Source organism: Mirounga angustirostris, unplaced genomic scaffold, assembly GCF_029215605.1.
Source record: "Mirounga angustirostris isolate CCGP_5_RB_7025 unplaced genomic scaffold, mMirAng1.0.hap1 SCAF_7, whole genome shotgun sequence".
NCBI classification, from domain to species: Eukaryota; Metazoa; Chordata; class Mammalia; order Carnivora; family Phocidae; genus Mirounga; species Mirounga angustirostris.
In genome coordinates, this window is record NW_026991715.1 from 123,784,539 (window position 1) to 123,802,121 (window position 17,583).

Sequence of the window (17,583 nt, forward strand, 5' to 3'; positions counted from 1 at the left end):
CTTCTTACCTTTGGTTAGTTCAGAGAAAATGAAAGTGATGGAAGCTAACTACAAATTTACTTCAAAATAACAGTTTGGAATCCAGTCTGAGAAGGACTATTATTATTATTTGTTTTGTTTTCTTATAAAATTAAAAGGGTAGGCATGCAGATACATACCTATGGTATAATGGATAGCATGAGTCCAGCAGTCTTAAAAATCGTATCTCACTGAGATATTTCCTTGGGACATGGTAGAACAAACACTGAAATAGGAATCCTTAATCCTAAATTCTAATCCTGGCACTGAGTGAATGAACTTGAAGAAGGTTTCATAAATTATGCTGTAATGTCTCATCTGCCTAGACTTCAGTAGCTTTGCAAAACTTCATCAATCCAGGACAAAACCAAGCAGACCTCATTTGCTCACTATTATGAATCTGTGTGGGAAAGTTCATGAATTTTGAAATATCTAGGCCTCAGTTGCCTCATCTAATAGAATTTGGACTAGATCAGTGGTTTTAAGCTTTTTGAATGTTGCTTTTTAAGTAGAGAATCTCTCTTCGCAAAAACATTTCTGTGGAAACCCAGTATGTGGAATAGATTAAAATGGAGCTAGTCAGTTGAAATAGGGATTGGGAAGGCAAGTATCCACCACCTCCTCCACCTCTAATACTCCTTTAAGAGTTTTATGAAATAAGAGAGGCTTAACAATTTAATTTTAAAACCACTGACCTATTTTATCAAATTTGTCAATTTCAGTTAGGAGTCTTTTAAGCAGAAATTAGGAGTGGTTTTTACTATGATAATTTTTTTTTTTTTTTAAGATTTTATTTATTTGTCAGAGAGAGAACACAAGCAGGGGGAGCGGCAGGCAGAGCAGGCAGAGGGAGAAGCAGGCTCTCCGCTGAGCAAGGAGCCGGATGCGGGACCCTGGGATCATGACCTGAGCTGAAAGCAGATGCTTAACCGACTGAGCCACCCAGGCGCCCCAACTATGATAATCTTAATAGCTACAATTTTGAAGGATTTTGTGTGCATTATAAAATAACTCCTTTTTTAAATATCAGGCTACATTGTTACATTTTAAATGACTTGGGTTTCTAAATGCCAGTGTACCTTAACTGTGGAGCCTTGTGTAGTGCCTTGTATATACAAAGCAGGTGCCTAGTCAATATTTTAGCATGTATGTTGCATGAATAAGAAACCTTTATCTTAAGGAAATATCAGTATACCATATTTATTATGGAGTCACTAGTAAGGAGTGTATTGCAGACATATCAGTGCTTTAAATAAAACTGTCTTGTAATATTTACAAATGATAACATTATTGCTGTTTTGTGTCTTCTGTGTTACATAAATCTTGTTGCTAAAGCATTAATTACCACACAAAGGATGATAAGTATTCTTATTTTTCATAAAAATAATGTTAAATGGAGTTAATAGACATGCCCTTAGTTGTATGATAGCAAATTTACTAGTTTGAAATGATGTGAAGATAGTCCTTGGATCATACCTGTGACTTCTGAGGACACTTTTTTTAAATTCTAGGTATTGAAAGTTACCTTAATTGCCCACCTTTTCACTTTTACCTGGGAGGCCATAGTAGTTGTTTTTCCAAACAGTCTCATTATGGATGGTCTTTTGTATATCATTTTATAACAGCTAAATGATTTCAAGTGTTTATATGCTATTAATAAACAAGATGGCACTGTTTAGTACTTGGCTAGCTACTTATCTTTTTGAAGTTAAAAAAATAAATTGTAATTCCTCTATATGATAAATATTACAAATCAAGAAACTAATGCAAGTGGGATTTTTTTTTATGGTTTTATAGGTTCATGAAAGCTTTAAGTTATGCTTCATTAGATAAAGAAGATTTATTAAGTCCTATTAATCAAAATACCCTGCAGCGATCCTCCTCAGTGAGGTCCATGGTGTCCAGTGCAACGTATGGTAGTTCAGATGACTATATTGGTCTTGCTCTTCCAGTAGACATCAATGATATATTCCAGGTATCATAAATTCTATTTTCCTATTATTTCATGTTGTACAACTGCTTACTAGAAATTACAATTTAGAGTGAATACTATTTTGGGAGAAGATAATTTTTTTTTTTTTTTTTTTTTTTTTTAAAGATTTTATTTATTTATTTGAGACAGAATGAGAGAGAGAGAGAGCACATGAGAGGGGGGAAGGTCAGAGGGAGAAGCAGACTCCCTGCCGAGCAGGGAGCCCGATGCGGGACTCGATCCAGGGACTCCAGGATCATGACCTGAGCCGAAGGCAGTCGCTTAACCAACTGAGCCACCCAGGCGCCCCGAAGATAATTTTTTTTAAAGCAGTTTTGTTTAAAAACATTTTATGATGAAAATTATTTCACCTTTCTCACTTTATTCTGTACTTTTTTATTTAGTATTTCCAAGTCCCCAGAACATTATGCTTCCTTCTCTTCCCATACTAAATCAGCATCTTGTTTGATTTCTTATCGGTATATTCTCTCTAGAAGTTTAGTGAATTTTTAACTTTGCTTTTTAATCACATTTGACTTATCCTTGTTTTTTAATATTTATTTTTTGTTTTTTTGACATTGAACACAAAGTTGTGTAAGTTTGAGGTATACAGTATATTCCTTTTTTTTTTAAATAATCCTTGAACCTATTTATCCTGCACAGGACAGCCACATGTGCCCAGTCATATAAGGTGGTCCTAATCCCATGAGATACAAATACCTACATGATAGATAGTACTAAAGAATCCGCATTTGCTCAGGAGTCTAAAGACATTTTAAATAAATTCTAAAAATAATTATTTTAATATTTAAATTACCAAGAGTAGATAAGAACTTAAGGATTATTTGTTATTTTATCAAATTTTGGTAATTTAACCTTCTTTCATGAACTTTTTGTTGTACGTTCATGTGCTGTAGTAATTCTATTTAAATTGCATTTCATTTAATCTTGCTAATATTCATAAAGTGAACTTCTTTGTAATTTATCTGTTTTAGGTAAAGGATATTCCCTATTTTCAGACAAAAAACATACCTCCACACGATGATCGAGGTGCCAGAGTGTTTGCCCATGAGGCAGGAGGTAATGCATGGTTTCTGTTCTCATGAGACTGACTCTTCTTTATATTAAAAAGAAAATTCTTTTTAAAGATTTTATTTATTTTTTTTGACAGAGAGAGAGAGAGAACAAGTAGGCAGAGAGGCAGGCAGAGGGAGAGGGAGAAGCAGGCTCCCTGCCGAGCAGGGAGCCCGACGCGGGGCTCGATCCCAGGACTCTGGGATCATGACCTGAGCTGAAGGCAGCCGCTTAACCAACTGAGCCACCCAGGCGCCCCAGAAAATTCTTTTTAAAACAAAGTTGATTAAAAAATTTTTTTCAGTAGGATGACATTAAAAATTCAGATATACTTACTTTTGGGTCAATTTAAAAATTATGCCAAAATAATTGTTTGAGCCCATTTAAAACTAAACCACAATATATTTTTGTGAGGGTCTTAAGAAAATGTTCTACCCAGCCTCTCAAGAAGACAAAAACTAGATCATTTGATTCTGTTTTTAAAAACTAATGCATGAAAAATTTATAATGCTGATTCTCAAAGGTCTAAGAAACAGATGTGTGGGGAGAGGAGAGAGATAAAAACGTACTTATGCATTACATGATCTCTCTTTGTTATGAACAGTAAGATTTTAATGAATATATGCATGTCAGCCATAGGTTTAAAGCTTCATAATCTTTTTTTTTTTTCTTCTAACAAGTACCTCTTTAGATAGACTCAGAATTATTACGTTTCTTTATGGAAATACTGAGAATAATTGAAATTATGTCTTAATTGTATAATTTTAATTTTCCATTTTGCATTTAAAATTTTATATTGAAGTAATACAAGCTTATCTGCTAACTTTATTTTCCTAATTTTAAGCAAATTACTCTCTTTTCTCCTCAGTTAAGGTTAAGATTTCGAGTCATAAAAAGAGTTCTGGTTTTCTTCCCTAATTTTCCTAATTTAAAAATTCACATAGTTTGAGACATCTTGAAAAGAGGTATCATTGATACTATCTTTATCAGATTTTGTTTCATATTTACTTATGCACAGGTCTTCCATCTGGAACTGGAGGTCTTGTAAAAAACTCTTTTCACTTGCTACGACAGCAGATGAGTCTTACGGAAATAATGAATTCAATCCATTCAGATGCTTCTCTGTTTTTAGAAAGTACAGAAGACACTGGATTACAGGAGCATACAGATGATAACTGCCTTTATTGTGTCTGTATCGAAATTCTGGGTTTCCAGCCCAGTAATCAACTAAGTGCAATATGTAGTCATTCAGGTAAGTGATTATGTCCATCTCCACCTAATTTAAATTGCTCCAGTCACAAATCTTGTCCCACCTCTGTTGACCATCCCTCTTACTCCATTCTCACTACCTCAGCCTTAGTTCGGTCCTTCAGCATTTCCCTATTGGAGGGTTGGAGGTAGTGTTTCGTCTCCAAGTTTGGCCCCTGCCAGTTCATCTTTCATACTATTCCCTGGGATTAGTCTGTTGACAGTTCTTTACTGGCTATTCATGCCTAGCACACAAGATTCTTCGTGTGATCTGTTGTCTTTTTTTTCTTTAATTGCACTATTATTAACATAGAATGTTACATTAGTTTTGGATGTACAATATAATGATACAACAATTCTGTTTTGCTTTTTAAATTATTTTTTAATTCTAACATAGTTAACATACAGTGTTATATTTCAGGTGGACAATATAGTTGTTCAACAATTCTGTATGTTCATCAAGATAAATCTGTTCTTGATCCTCTTTATCTCTTTCATCCTGGCCCCTCCCACCTCTCTTCTGGCAGTTACCGTTTTGTTTGCTGTGTTTTAGAGTCTGTTTTGTTTATTTGTGTCTTTTTTCTTTGTTTGTTTTGTTAAATTCTACATATGAGTGAAATCATATGGTATTTGTTTTTTTCTGATGACTTCAGTTAGCTTTATTGCAAATGGCAAGATCTCATTCTTTTTTATGGCCAAGTAATACTCCGGTGTGTGTGTGTGTGTCTACACACACATCTTTAGCCAGTCACTATGAATACGCACTTGGGTCTTTCCATATCTTGGTTATTATAAATAATGCTGCAATAAACACAGGAGTGCATATATCTTTTCAAATTAGTGTTTTCGTTTTCTTTGGGTAAATACCCAGAAGTGGAATTACTGGATCATATGGTATTTCCGTTTTTAATTTTTTTCAGGAACCTCCATACTGTTTTCGACAATGGCTGTACCAAAGGGCATTCCCATCAATAGTGCATGAGGGTTTCTTTTTCTCCACATCCTCACCAGCACTCGTTAGTTCTTGTGTTTTGATTTTAGCCATTCTGACAGATGTGAGATGGTATCTCAGTGTGGTTTTGATTTGCACTTCCCCGATGATGAATGATGTTTAGCATCTTTTCATGTGTCTGTTGGCCATCTGTATGCCTTCTTTGAAAAAATGTTCAGGTCCTCTGCTCATTTTTAATTGGATTACTTGGTTTTTTGGTGTTTGAGTTGTGTAAGTTCTCTATATATTTTGGATTTTAAGCCATTATTGCATATGTCATTTGCAAATATCTTCTCCCATTCAGGTTATCTTACTATTTTGTTGATGGTTTCCTTTGCTGTGCAAAGTCTTTTTATTTAGTGTAGTCCTAATAATTTTTTAGTTTTGCTTTTGTTTCCCTTGCCTTAGGAGACATCTAGAGAAATGTTCCCATAGTTAATGTCAAAGAAATTAGTACCTATTATTTTCTCTAACAGTTTTATGGTTTCAGGTCTTACCTTTAGGCCTTTAATCCATTTTGAATTTATTTTTGTGTATGGTGCAAGGAAGTGGTCCAGTTTCTTTCTTTTGCATGTAGCTGTCCAGTATTTCCAGTGCCACTTGTTAAAGAAACTGTCTTTCCCCTCTTGTATAATCTTGCCCCCTTGTATAATTTGCCATAGGTTTATTGACCATATAAGTGTGGGTTTATTTCTGGCCTCTCTGTTCTGTTCCAGTGATCTCTGAGTCTGTTTTTGTGCCAGTACCATACTGTTTTGATTACTTCAGCTTTGTACTGTATCTTGAAATTTTTAAGATTACTTGGCTATTTGAGGTCTTTCGCCATTCCATACAAATTTTAGTATTTGTTCTAGTTCTGTAAAAAATATTGTTGCTATTTTGATAGGGATAGCATTAAATCTGTAGATTGTTTTGGGTAGTATGGGTATTTTATCAATAGTGGTTCTTCTAATCCATGAGTATGGATTATCTTTCCATTTGTTTGTGTCATCTTCCGTTTCTTTCATCAGTGTTTTATAGTTTTCAGAATACAGGTCTTTTGCCTCCTTGGTTAAGTTTTTCCCTAGATATTTTATTTTTGGTATAATCGTAAATGGAATTGTTTTCTTAAATTTCTCTTTCTGCTACCTCATTAGTGTATAGGAATGCAACAGATTTCTTTATATTTCATAATTCCAGGCATGAAAAATGAGTTTTCCCTGCTGTTCCCTCTTTCCCTTCCTCCCTCCTCACACACAAATTCACACACAGTCAGTCTCTTTGGCCGGTCCACCTCATCCTAAATGTCAGTATTTTACCTGTGAAGCTGTCCCTCACTAAGTCAGATGTTGACATTCCTTCCTCTTTACTCTCATTGCCTTTTGTAGATCTCTTATAATCATTATTGGTTGGTTATTTTTTTCCCTTCCACTCATTAAGTTCCTTCAGTGTGTGGACTATCATGTCTTTTCATTTTTGTATTTCTAATACCTAGCTGCATACTGCTTTGTGTAGTAGACAATATGTTTTTGGTGAGAGCAGATTCAGATTCAGCTTTCTTGTATGATTCAACAAATGACATATGCAGGTCTTCCCCAACTCATGATGGAGTTATATCCCGATAAACCCATCCTAAGTTGAAAAAAATCTGAAGTCAAAATGCATTTAATATGTAATATATAATATATAATATATATAATATATACATAGATTAGTCTAGCCTATCTTAAACGTGCTCAGAACACTGGGCAAAATCATCAGCACAAAGTCTATTTTATAAGTGTTGATTTTCTCATGTAATTGATTAAATACTGTACTGAAAGTGAAAAACAGAATGGCTCTCTGGGAACAGAATGTGTGTGTATTGGCTGTTTACCCTGATGACCACATGGCTGACTGGGAGCAGTGACAGCTGTCACTGTCCGGTGTCAAAGAGAGGATTGTACTGCAAATCGCTAGCCCAGGGAAATTTCTAGGTTCAAAATTTGAAGCAAGAGAGTTTCTACTGAATGTGTACCATTTTTGCACCATCGTAAAGTCCAAGCATCATAAGTTGGGGACCATGTATATTAGCAACTTCAAACTGATAATGTGTTTGTATATGTGTGTAAAGTGTTTCCGTAGATACTTTTTCTTGGTATCACCTAGCCACACTCAAAAATCTAGTGATATCAAAGTTCTCTGAGTCACTCTTCTAAATTTCTCCTTGGTGTTCTGATTCAGAGCTTTCCAACTGATGAGTTGTAGCATGCTGATACACCACAGATAGGATATGGGTGTGCTGAGATCATTAATTCCTTCAATGTTTCCATGCCTCTGGGGCCTGGGTTTGGACAGACCCTTGGACTAGGCACTTCCCACTGTGAACAGCTCTGTCCAGGGCCCCATCATGTTGTAATTATTGTCATTTCCTGCGAGTGAGAGGTTTGGGCAGTATTGTTCTGATGTATTGCACACAGTAGAGAATATTCTGTTTTAAATCATTTAGCTCTACATCATTTATGATATTTTAGTTTCTGCAAGTTCTGCTTCTTCATTTGTATCCTTATTCATCAAATACTTATGAAGTACTTACTATGGATTTTACTTTACTGTTTTCTACTTATTTTATCAAACAAGAAATAGGGAAACCAGCCCCTCAAGTACCTAGTCACAAGACAGTCACAGCTAATTCTAACCCATCTGTGACCTGTAGCTGGGAGAGTGATCAGGCAGAGCATCAGGAGGTTTGGGACTTGTGAAAGACGTGCTATAGGCAGAAAGGTGCTCACCTTAGCAGAGCCGTCAGAGCCTCTCGGCTGGCTGGCCAGTGATGTGAAGTGTTAGAGTAAGAAGCAGCAGGGAAGAAGAGCTCTGAATTGGGAAATGATTACAGTTTACTACTGATGCCCATCCTAGAAGTGTGAGGGGAGGAAGGCCAAATGGTTAAAAAGTCGCCAAACCTTCATTCATTCATTCATGTCCTCAACATAATATTTATTACGCTGCTACCGTGGGTCAGGCATTAAACTAGATGCCAGAAAAACATTTATGAGAGGGGGAGAAAAAAAAACACTGTTCTTAAACTCTTTGAGCTTCAGTCAGTGGGGAAAGCAATGGAAGAATGGATTGATTGATCACTTGATCAGTTGATTATGTGAATATAATAACCGCATTTGTAACAAGTGCCAGCAAGAATAGGTACATGGTATTAGCAAAGGAATAGAACCAAGTAGGCAGGTCAAAAAAGAGATTTCTAAAGAAGTTACTATTGAGCTATGATCTAAAGAATGACTAGAAGCTAAAAAAGTGAAGATGGAGTATAGAAAATTTGAAGAGAGAGTGAACAGCCTGAGCAAAGGTCTTCTCTCAGGGGAGCATGCATGGGGAGTGATAGGGTCTAAAAAGACACCTGTGTGAGTAGAGCTCAGACAGTAAGAGGGAAGGAGATACATGATCAGCCTAGAGAGATACGCAGAAACCAGATCCTGCAGAACTCTTGCTACCCAAAGTATGGTCAATGGACCAGCAGCATCAGCATCACCTGAGAGCTTGTCAGAAATACAGAATCTCAAACTCCACCCTACACACAGAATCAGAATCTGCGCTTCCATGAGACTCTCAGGTTGTTCATGTGCACAATAAAGTTTGAGAAGCATTCCTGTAGACCATATTGAGGATTTTGTGTATCAGAAAGACTTCCATATTGTTCATGGCAGATGACTAAAAAATAATCCCTGTGCTATTTAATGATCATTTTAAAGGAACATCAACACTTGAACACAAGATGTTTCTTTCTCTAAAACTTCTGGTCTGGTGGTAATGGTTCAAAAATGTAAAGCTCAGAGGAAAGGCTATTGGAATAAGATATCTGGTAACATTTTATTCTGCATCTGCCACCTTCACAGATTTTTATGCATTATATGGTTCTAGTGTGCTTAGAGGAATGATTTTTGTTTTTTTCCCTAATGAGAACGCTTAACATGTTCAGAGATAGGACCTGATTCTAACAGGTTAGAAATGTTAGGAGTCATCATAAGTTAAAGGTGAGGCTGCAGTAGTTTATAACTTTTCAGAAACATGTTGACTGAATGAGGTATAACTTTCTTACTGCTCCTTGTGCTGAAAATACTTTGTCATCATAGTCTCTGGGTAGCTTATCTACTGATTCTAAAATAACATATTCATCTCTTATCTGGTTATTCAGCATTACTGTTTCTTAAGTACATCTTCAGTTCTCAGATCTTTGGCAGTTTTTTTTTTTTTTAAGTCAATGAATGATTAAGTAGCATGTGTTACTTTTAAGTCCCTGAAAGGCACATGATTTCCTTAATAACCAAAATTTTAAAACTATGCCAAATTTATAGATCTTCTTTTCCAAGGAACCAAAGTATTATCTACTTAGTATTTTGAAAATTGTAATCCTAGGAAGTGTTTAGAGATAAGATGAAGGGATCATATCTATTCTGTGGAAAACAACATAGGGAGAGATTGACATTGGTTTGGTTTCCTGGGTTTTAAAAATAGAGCTTTTTTTTTTTCTCTACTGTGACAACGTGCTATAGTAGAGTACTGGACCATCTGTCAAGAGCTCATATCTTCTGGCTGAGTTGTGTCTCCTCTCTCTGAATCTCTTTTCTTTCATGAGATGAAAACTTTAATTAATTTCTAATATTTCTTATAGTACTAAGGTTGTATGATTTTATAGGTTGCCCAGTGTTACTCCCTAAAAGGATAGCCAAAGACTTCCCAGTGATGTCCCATTTGCTGTGATCACTGTAAGTGCTCAAGAAAATTTTAAATCAAAAAAAGTTAATGTCACTTTAGCAACACTGATGTTTGGTTAATTTCAAAATCCCGTCTAGGAGTACCTTAGCAGTGCCTGGGTAGTGTAGTAAATTTAATTCTAAGGAATGAACTGATAAGCTCAGGAAAGTGTAATTCTTATATTGATAATTATTAAATGGGGAGAAAAGCAAGTCATAGAATAATAATATAGCATAATCCCACTTACACACCCAAAGAACTAGAAAAACAAATTTAACGTAGCAGAACATCTTAAAAGATACATATGTCAGGGGCACCTGGGTGGCTCAGTTGGTTAAATGTCTGCCTGCAGCTCAGGTCATGATCTCAGGGTACTGGGATCAAGCCCTGCATTGAGCTCTCTGCTCATCAGGGAATCTGCTTCTCCCTGTCACTCTCCCTCTGTGCTCTCTCTCTGTCAAATAAATAAATAAAATCTTAAAAAAAAAAAAAAAAAGATAAATGTCAAACTTTTAATCGTATTTCCCTTTGGAGAGGTATTTAGTGTGGGGGTGGGAGTAATGGGGCGGGGTAGATACGCTAACTTCCTGTTTTATTCTATATACATCTTTATTTGAATTCTTTAATCATATATTATTTTTGTAATTTAAGAAAATAAAATTTATAAATGTCTCTAGAATTCAACAGATTTCGCTATCTGAGCAGTCCAAATTTAAAGATCATCGTGGAAAATAATTGTTGAAAACTGGAAAGAAATCACAAGAAATCATTTCGTCTATGGTATATAATGAAGCATAGGAATTAAACCATTATGATACTTTAATAGAAATAATTGATTTTTTTCTTCAGACCTTCAAGACATTCCATACTCTGATTGGTGTGAGCAGACTATCCATAACCCCTTAGAAGTGGTTCCTTCTAAGTTTTCGGGGATTTCTGGATGCAGCGATGGAGTGTCTCAAGAAGGCTCAGCCAGCAGCACCAAAAGCACAGAACTGCTGCTAGGTAAGCTTTCAGATTTATATCCAAGCATTGTTAATAAAACTATACTTAGTTTTGTTGTTGTTGATAGATAACGTTAATAGATATTGTCTCAAAACTACAAGTCCGTTTTAGTCAGGTATACTTAGCCAACTCTTGCAACTGTTGTTGTCCTCTTCCATTAGAATTTTGTTCCCAAAATGATTGGCAGATTATGTGCAGATTATGTGAGATCTTTAAGTAAGATTTAAAAACAAATCTCATGAGTTGTAATCATTTCCTATTGTGATAAAGATAAAATATTTTCATCTTTTTTTTAGGTGTTAAAACAATTCCAGATGATACACCAATGTGCCGTATACTCCTTCGCAAAGAAGTTCTGAGATTAGTCATTAATTTGAGTAGTTCAGTTTCAACTAAATGTCATGAAACTGGGCTTTTAACGTAAGTAAACTATAAACGTGAGTATTCTTTGTTCTGCTTTTTAGGGTGAAAAGATCCTTGAAATACTTCAAAAGTTAGACTAGCTTACATCAGTAGTTCTGCATGGTATAGCTGTGTGAGGCTAGATTTTCTTCACGTACTTCAACCAAAATAGCATATGGTCAAAGAGTGAACGCAGAAGTAGGTATGTGAATCCAGCCAATCTTCTATTAAGCTGGACTTTAAAGAGATCTTTAAAAATGTAAAATACCACTCTTCTCGCTTTTTTAGTTTTAGAAAATATTTTTCATTAAAATGCAAATATTTATGGGGTGCCTGGGTGACTCAGGCAATTAGGCATCTGGCTCAGGTCATGATCTCAGGGTCATGAGATCGAGCCCCATGTGTTGGGTTCTGCACTCAGGGCAGAGTGCTTGGGATCCACCTCCCCCCCCCCCCCCACACACACCCCTCCCACCCCCATGCTCAAGCTCTGTCTCTCAGGAAAAAAAAAAGGTATATATTTATGTTAACAAGTACTGGGTTTTGTTTTTTAAATGAAATAAAATATATTCTTAAGTTTTCTCAATTTTAATTTCTAATATGGTAATTATCAATGGCTATAGACCACAAAAAATAAGCTTTTGGGGGTCTTCTATAATTTTTAAGAAAGTATGGGAATCCTGAGACTGAACAGTTTGAGAAAAGCAGGCCTACACAAAAAACAAGTGGTATTTTCTTGGTTTCATTTTTCCCCTGTTTTCCTCTTTCTTGTAATAAAAGTTGCAAAATTTTAATTTTTTTTCTAAATCATAGCAACATGATAAAGGAAAATTCACATTGAACTATGACCATCGTTGATCTGCACTATTAAAAGTAGTGTAGCCCTTAAAAGAAATGCAGCTCAGAGTCTCCTGTGGACCTTTTAAAAAAACAGTGACACAGATGGCAGGGTCCCCCTGCAGACCTCCTGGCCAGATGCTCCAGCAGTAGTGGGTCCTTAGCCTGTGTATTACCCCACTGCACCCCACCCCTGATGCTCTCTTAGCTAAAAGCCACTGTTAGAAGGTGGAAGGGTACAAAGAGCCCAGTCAAGGATATTTCAAACTTAATTTTGAAAATAGTTGAGTCATCCTAGGCTGATAAATAGATTTTGCAATTTCTCATGCTAGTGAAAAAGAATATTTCTGACTCTCTAAGAAGCTTTTGGGCTTTACCCATTTTAAGAGATAACCCCAAACTTTAAAATATCTAGTTTTAAGTGTGAGGTAGGAATATTTAATATTTTATATTCTTATGCCATCATTCCAAATATGCCATCTGATCAGTGTCTGGAGGGAAAAAATATTTTAAAAGTGTATTTTGGATGGAAAAATAGGTGAGTCATTATTAATAGTTGTTAATCACACTATCGTCTTTTCTTTGGTTTTAGAATTAAGGAGAAGTATCCTCAAACGTTCGATGACATCTGCCTTTACTCTGAGGTTTCCCATTTGCTCTCACACTGCACATTTAGACTTCCGTGTCGGAGGTTCATACAAGAATTATTTCAAGACGTACAGTTTTTACAAGTAAGTAAGATTTGTCAAGAGTAATTCTGTGTTTGGTGTTAAGTTAAAAGAGAGATTCTGTCTATGGAGACACTAGAAAGTCGTTCACAGTTTACCACTTCTCTCCTAGATGCATGAAGAAGCAGAGGCTGTGCTGGCGATCCCACCAAAGCAACCTATAGTTGATACGTCTGCTGAATCCTGACCTCATATTTATGATGTCTGTAGATGAATACTATATATATTCATATTTGTGGATTTCCTAAAAGCCTCAGAAAATGCTGACTGACTGAGCAGCAAGGACAGGAGTATCTTCTGTTCCAGCAATTACTGGTACATGCACAGTTGGAGCTGCAGACTTCCCTAACCAAAACAACTTCCTCTTTTCCCTGTTGAGCCCTCTGGGGGTTCATTGCTCATTACCACAGTTCTGAGAGTTTTAGTTACCATTATATGCAAGAGCCAAGCACTGAATACCTACATAGGTTTTCTATTTTTTCATGTTAAGAGCATAATAGCAGTGGAACAATAATAGGATATGCAGAAGCACCCTTCACAGTTATTTCTGAATTCTTTTTTTTAGGGTAAATCTAAAGATGCCTTGTTTGTTAACTAACTTGTGGAAACCAGGAATCAGTGTTTCTGAGGCTGCACCCTGCCCCACAGTGGGGTGTGCTGTAACTGCTGGTATTAGAGGAGGAACTTTGGCCCTTCCACATTTTTCTTAATATTTGTAACACTACTTCAGAGGTTTGTAACCTCAAAGCAAAAGAAGAGCCTCAACAACCCAGGACTTATAAGTTATTTTTATGTTACTAGACTTGCAAACAGTTTGTTTTCTGTCTCTTCAGTTTTGTGGCAATGTGTTCTTAGAGGCTATTTGAACCAGTTAAGGTTTTTCACTACAGTTCTTGACTCAGATCAGAACGTCATTTTATAATTCAGAGTATTTCCCATTTGTAGAATGCACATGTTTTCAGTGGACTTCTCATTTTCATCAACTTCCCATATCACCATTTGAAACAGGAACTTGAACAAGCACTATTAATTGAGACCTAAAGCAAAAGAACGTAAACAACACTTTGGATCTCCTGAGGAAGAGAGAAGTTTGCCTCCGATTTACACATTCCGTGGGAAAAGAAGAGCCATACTTCCTTTTTAAAAAATCATCAATGCAACTTGAATTACGATTAAAAATTGTAGTGAAAAGCCTTAAGTACCAAATTTTAAAGCAGCAGTAATTTAATTTTTTTATATCAGTGTTCTTGTTTTGCACAAACTAAATGCAGTGATAGGTGAGTTTATCAGTACAGTCATTGCCTTTATCATATTTGTGAAGTTGTTAAGTTGATGAGGGCAAGGTTTTGTTTATTTGTGTGTTTAATTTGTATATGTTTAAAGATATTTGGAAATCTTTACAGGAATTAAACATATATGCAAATTTGTATATAAAAATAGCATGGCCATCACCATTAGAATGCTTGTAAATGAAAGGATTATCTTTTTTGAGGTCTATATATAAATAGAAAAAAAATCCAGCTGGACTGATTAGGACCCTTTTTTTAATTCATTTGTTTATACCATTTTTACAGTTGCACATCAGCTTTGACACAGTCCTAGTATCTTGATTAATATTTTCCCATAGTACAGATCCTTTTTATAACGGGCTTGTTCTTTGAGATCTCTGTAAAGAACCCTGTGAACTAGAAAACGTAACTCACAGAGATAGGTTTTTTTTGTTTTTGTTTTGTTTTGTTTTGTTTTTTAATTTACTGGCACTGAAAGTTCCAATTGGGATGAAGCATTTCATCTCACTTCATAACACCTCTTTGACTGCACTTCAGTGAATTGTTCTTACATGCACTGTGTAGCAACTTACATTATAACAAAGCAGATAAGGGCTGTAAGCTGCTGCTTATGTTAAAAAGTGGTTCTTCAGATTTTCTCTCATAAAATCCAAGTGAAAATAAAATATTTTTTTTAACTTTAATTTATCACTGAACCCAAGTGTTTATTTAAATGTTAACAGTACTTTTAAGAACGTTGCCTGTCACCTTGGTCTTTGGTCTTGGATGATTAAAATGCCTTCCAGAGAACCAAATAGTGGTTAAAAACTCCAAAGGAGGTAATTTAGTAATCTTATTCATAATGAGGTTGACATATTTTAGACATTGATTTTAAACACTACCTCAGTTAATATAGAATATAAAATCTGTGGTTTAATCCCTCAAAAGTTAACAGTTCTTTTTTGTCACACACACACACACACACACACACACACACACACACAACTGTCCCCATCCCGGACCCCACTTCACTCATCCATCCTGAAATGAAGTCTTTGTTACTATTAGCCTGAACAATTTTTTTGACTATTACTTTGAAAGACATGTATGTATACATTGTAATAATTGCCTATAGCACTTAGTTTGGAGAGAGAGAGTTTTGTGGTTATCAGTAATCTAAGAAAAATGTCTATACTTAAATGTATAGTGCTATTTGGTTTATCCATGTTTCACTGACAGGTCTAATACGTTTTCAAGTACTCATCTGTATAAAAGTAGACTTTTATGATGAAAAATGCTCACATGCAGTGCCACGTGATTAACTTAGTGTTTAAAAATACTAAATTATAGCAGAAAAGATTAGGAATGGTGTCAGTGGTAATAGAAATAATTGAGAAAGTCATCTATAAATAATAGATACTACAAGACTATAAAATACCAAAATAATGTCAATACTGTAGTTTTTCAAGATTTTAGAATTAATCTTAGTCCTTATAAATTTGTACTATTGGTAATTATTGAATAATTGGAGGAATTTGGGCAGTTTTGCTGGTTGTAAACTGTGAATATCTAATTGTAAAGTGAATTGTCATTTCTAATTGAAATTTTTTTTCAAGAACAGATTTCAGCTTCACGATACTAAGTAAATACTGATAAATAATAAGGAAATTAGAAATTAGTGTTAATAATTAAATATGGTCTAAAATTTCTTATACATTTATTTCCTATTTATGCCTAGGTAGATTTGAAGGGGGGATGTCTCCCTAATAAAAATTTTTCTAATAAAGATTAGTAGCATAAGTCCATTCTGTAAGACAGCAACATTAATAAAAGAGGCTCTTTGGAGGGATATACATTCTTATACTAGTTATTCTAACATCATGTGTACAAGTTCTTTTGAAATGGTAGCTTTAATAGTTTTCAGCTCTTTTATCCAGAGCTTGAGATAATTAAAGCTGAGTTTTTCAGGGCATATTACAGTAGTAAAGTGTTCAACAGTGAGGTGTCAGTGCTTACTTAGATTTGTCTACTGCTCTTTATAAATTTTTTTTTCATTCCATTCAGAGGATGCCTTTTATCCCCACATTAAAGCACAGATCATTGAGCAATAAAAACTAATCAAATTGTCATCCAAATTATAACTGCAATTGTTTTTGCATGGTAAGAGTGAGGTGCTAATTTTGTGTGAGATCAGCTTTGTAAACTACCTTGGGAAAAAGTCCTTTGGAATTAAGGTTTTCCCCTTTTGTTTTATGCTTCCAGTGTCTAAAATTCACAATCCATTAAACATGGGAAAAAAGAAAAGATAGAACTAACAGAGTTTTATGAGAAGAGCTGATGGAATAAAAGAACATTTCAGGTTTTCAAAAATGTACGTTGGGAAAGGTCTCCCTTGCCTCCCCATTCAGGAAATCCATTATCACCAGCTTAATTTCAAGAGTATCACTACAGTGAGAGTTTCATTATAAAAGCGTGCTAGTGAAATGGATAGCAGTGCTTATCAGACAATATTGAAATCTGTTGAGAATCTTTCTAGGAACATTCTTTTTTTCTTTTAGTTCCAGGTTCCCAAAGTATTTTTCATTCATAGTAGGTTTTTATGACTCACACGGAATGTGGATCCCCCCCTTGAGTATTTTTATAATGTAGGTGGATAGCTATGCCACAACATGCATTAATTGCACATCTTGTTTGATTTTCTTTACAAAACATTTAATTTGAAAAATATAATTTATGCCAAAAAAGTATACCTTGTAATTTTGCCACTAAATAGGTTGATTTAGCACAAAATACAAAGTCTTGGGGCAGGGGGGGTGGCGATAAAAATTTTTCATAGATAATAGTTGAAAAATGTTCCATTACCGGCCTGGCAGAAACCCTGAAGCTGCATTGTAAAACAAATGGTGTAAATTAGTTTTGAAAAGTGGTAAGGGATTGTGAAAAAAATCTCAGACTTAATGCTCCCTAGCCACATGATATCCTTCTTTTTTTATTTAGTAATAAGCTGCTACATATTTGGAGGTTCTGGTGTTTGTAGGTCACTGAACAGACATTGAAATCTGATTTATATTGTATAACTGTAACATAGAAAGAAAAAGTATTTATATATTTTCCGTAAGAATATTTCATTGAGTTGTGTATAATTTAAAGAAGGTTTGTCCCCAAATGGTTTTGCTCACCTTGATTTTTTTTGTGTGTGGTTTTCTTGTTTTTGTATAATGTGTACAGTTTATGTCAAGGGCATTAAAAGCCTCCTGAAGCATAATCTTATCAAAGGGATACATTGTTAATAAAATGTACTTAAAATTCTTAAAA

At 35.1% G+C, this 17,583-nt stretch overlaps 1 protein-coding gene across 9 annotated transcripts in view; it reads left to right on the plus strand.

The window, feature by feature from the left end:
- RICTOR (RPTOR independent companion of MTOR complex 2) overlaps nt 1–17,583 on the plus strand; it is a 122,133-nt gene extending 104,550 nt beyond the window's left edge. For 7 of the 9 annotated variants that reach the window (XM_045861966.2, XM_045861973.2, XM_064596766.1 and 4 more), the window contains 7 exons: nt 1,816–1,993; nt 2,986–3,070; nt 4,083–4,316; nt 10,878–11,033; nt 11,330–11,453; nt 12,865–13,003; nt 13,113–17,583. In XM_045861966.2, the coding sequence (XP_045717922.1) occupies nt 1,816–1,993; nt 2,986–3,070; nt 4,083–4,316; nt 10,878–11,033; nt 11,330–11,453; nt 12,865–13,003; nt 13,113–13,187 (991 nt within the window). In that variant the 3' untranslated portion in view covers nt 13,188–17,583. The remainder of the gene's footprint in view (nt 1–1,815; nt 1,994–2,985; nt 3,071–4,082; nt 4,317–10,877; nt 11,034–11,329; nt 11,454–12,864; nt 13,004–13,112) is intronic. The other 2 variants (XM_045861983.2, XM_045862006.2) reach the window with 1 other exon arrangement.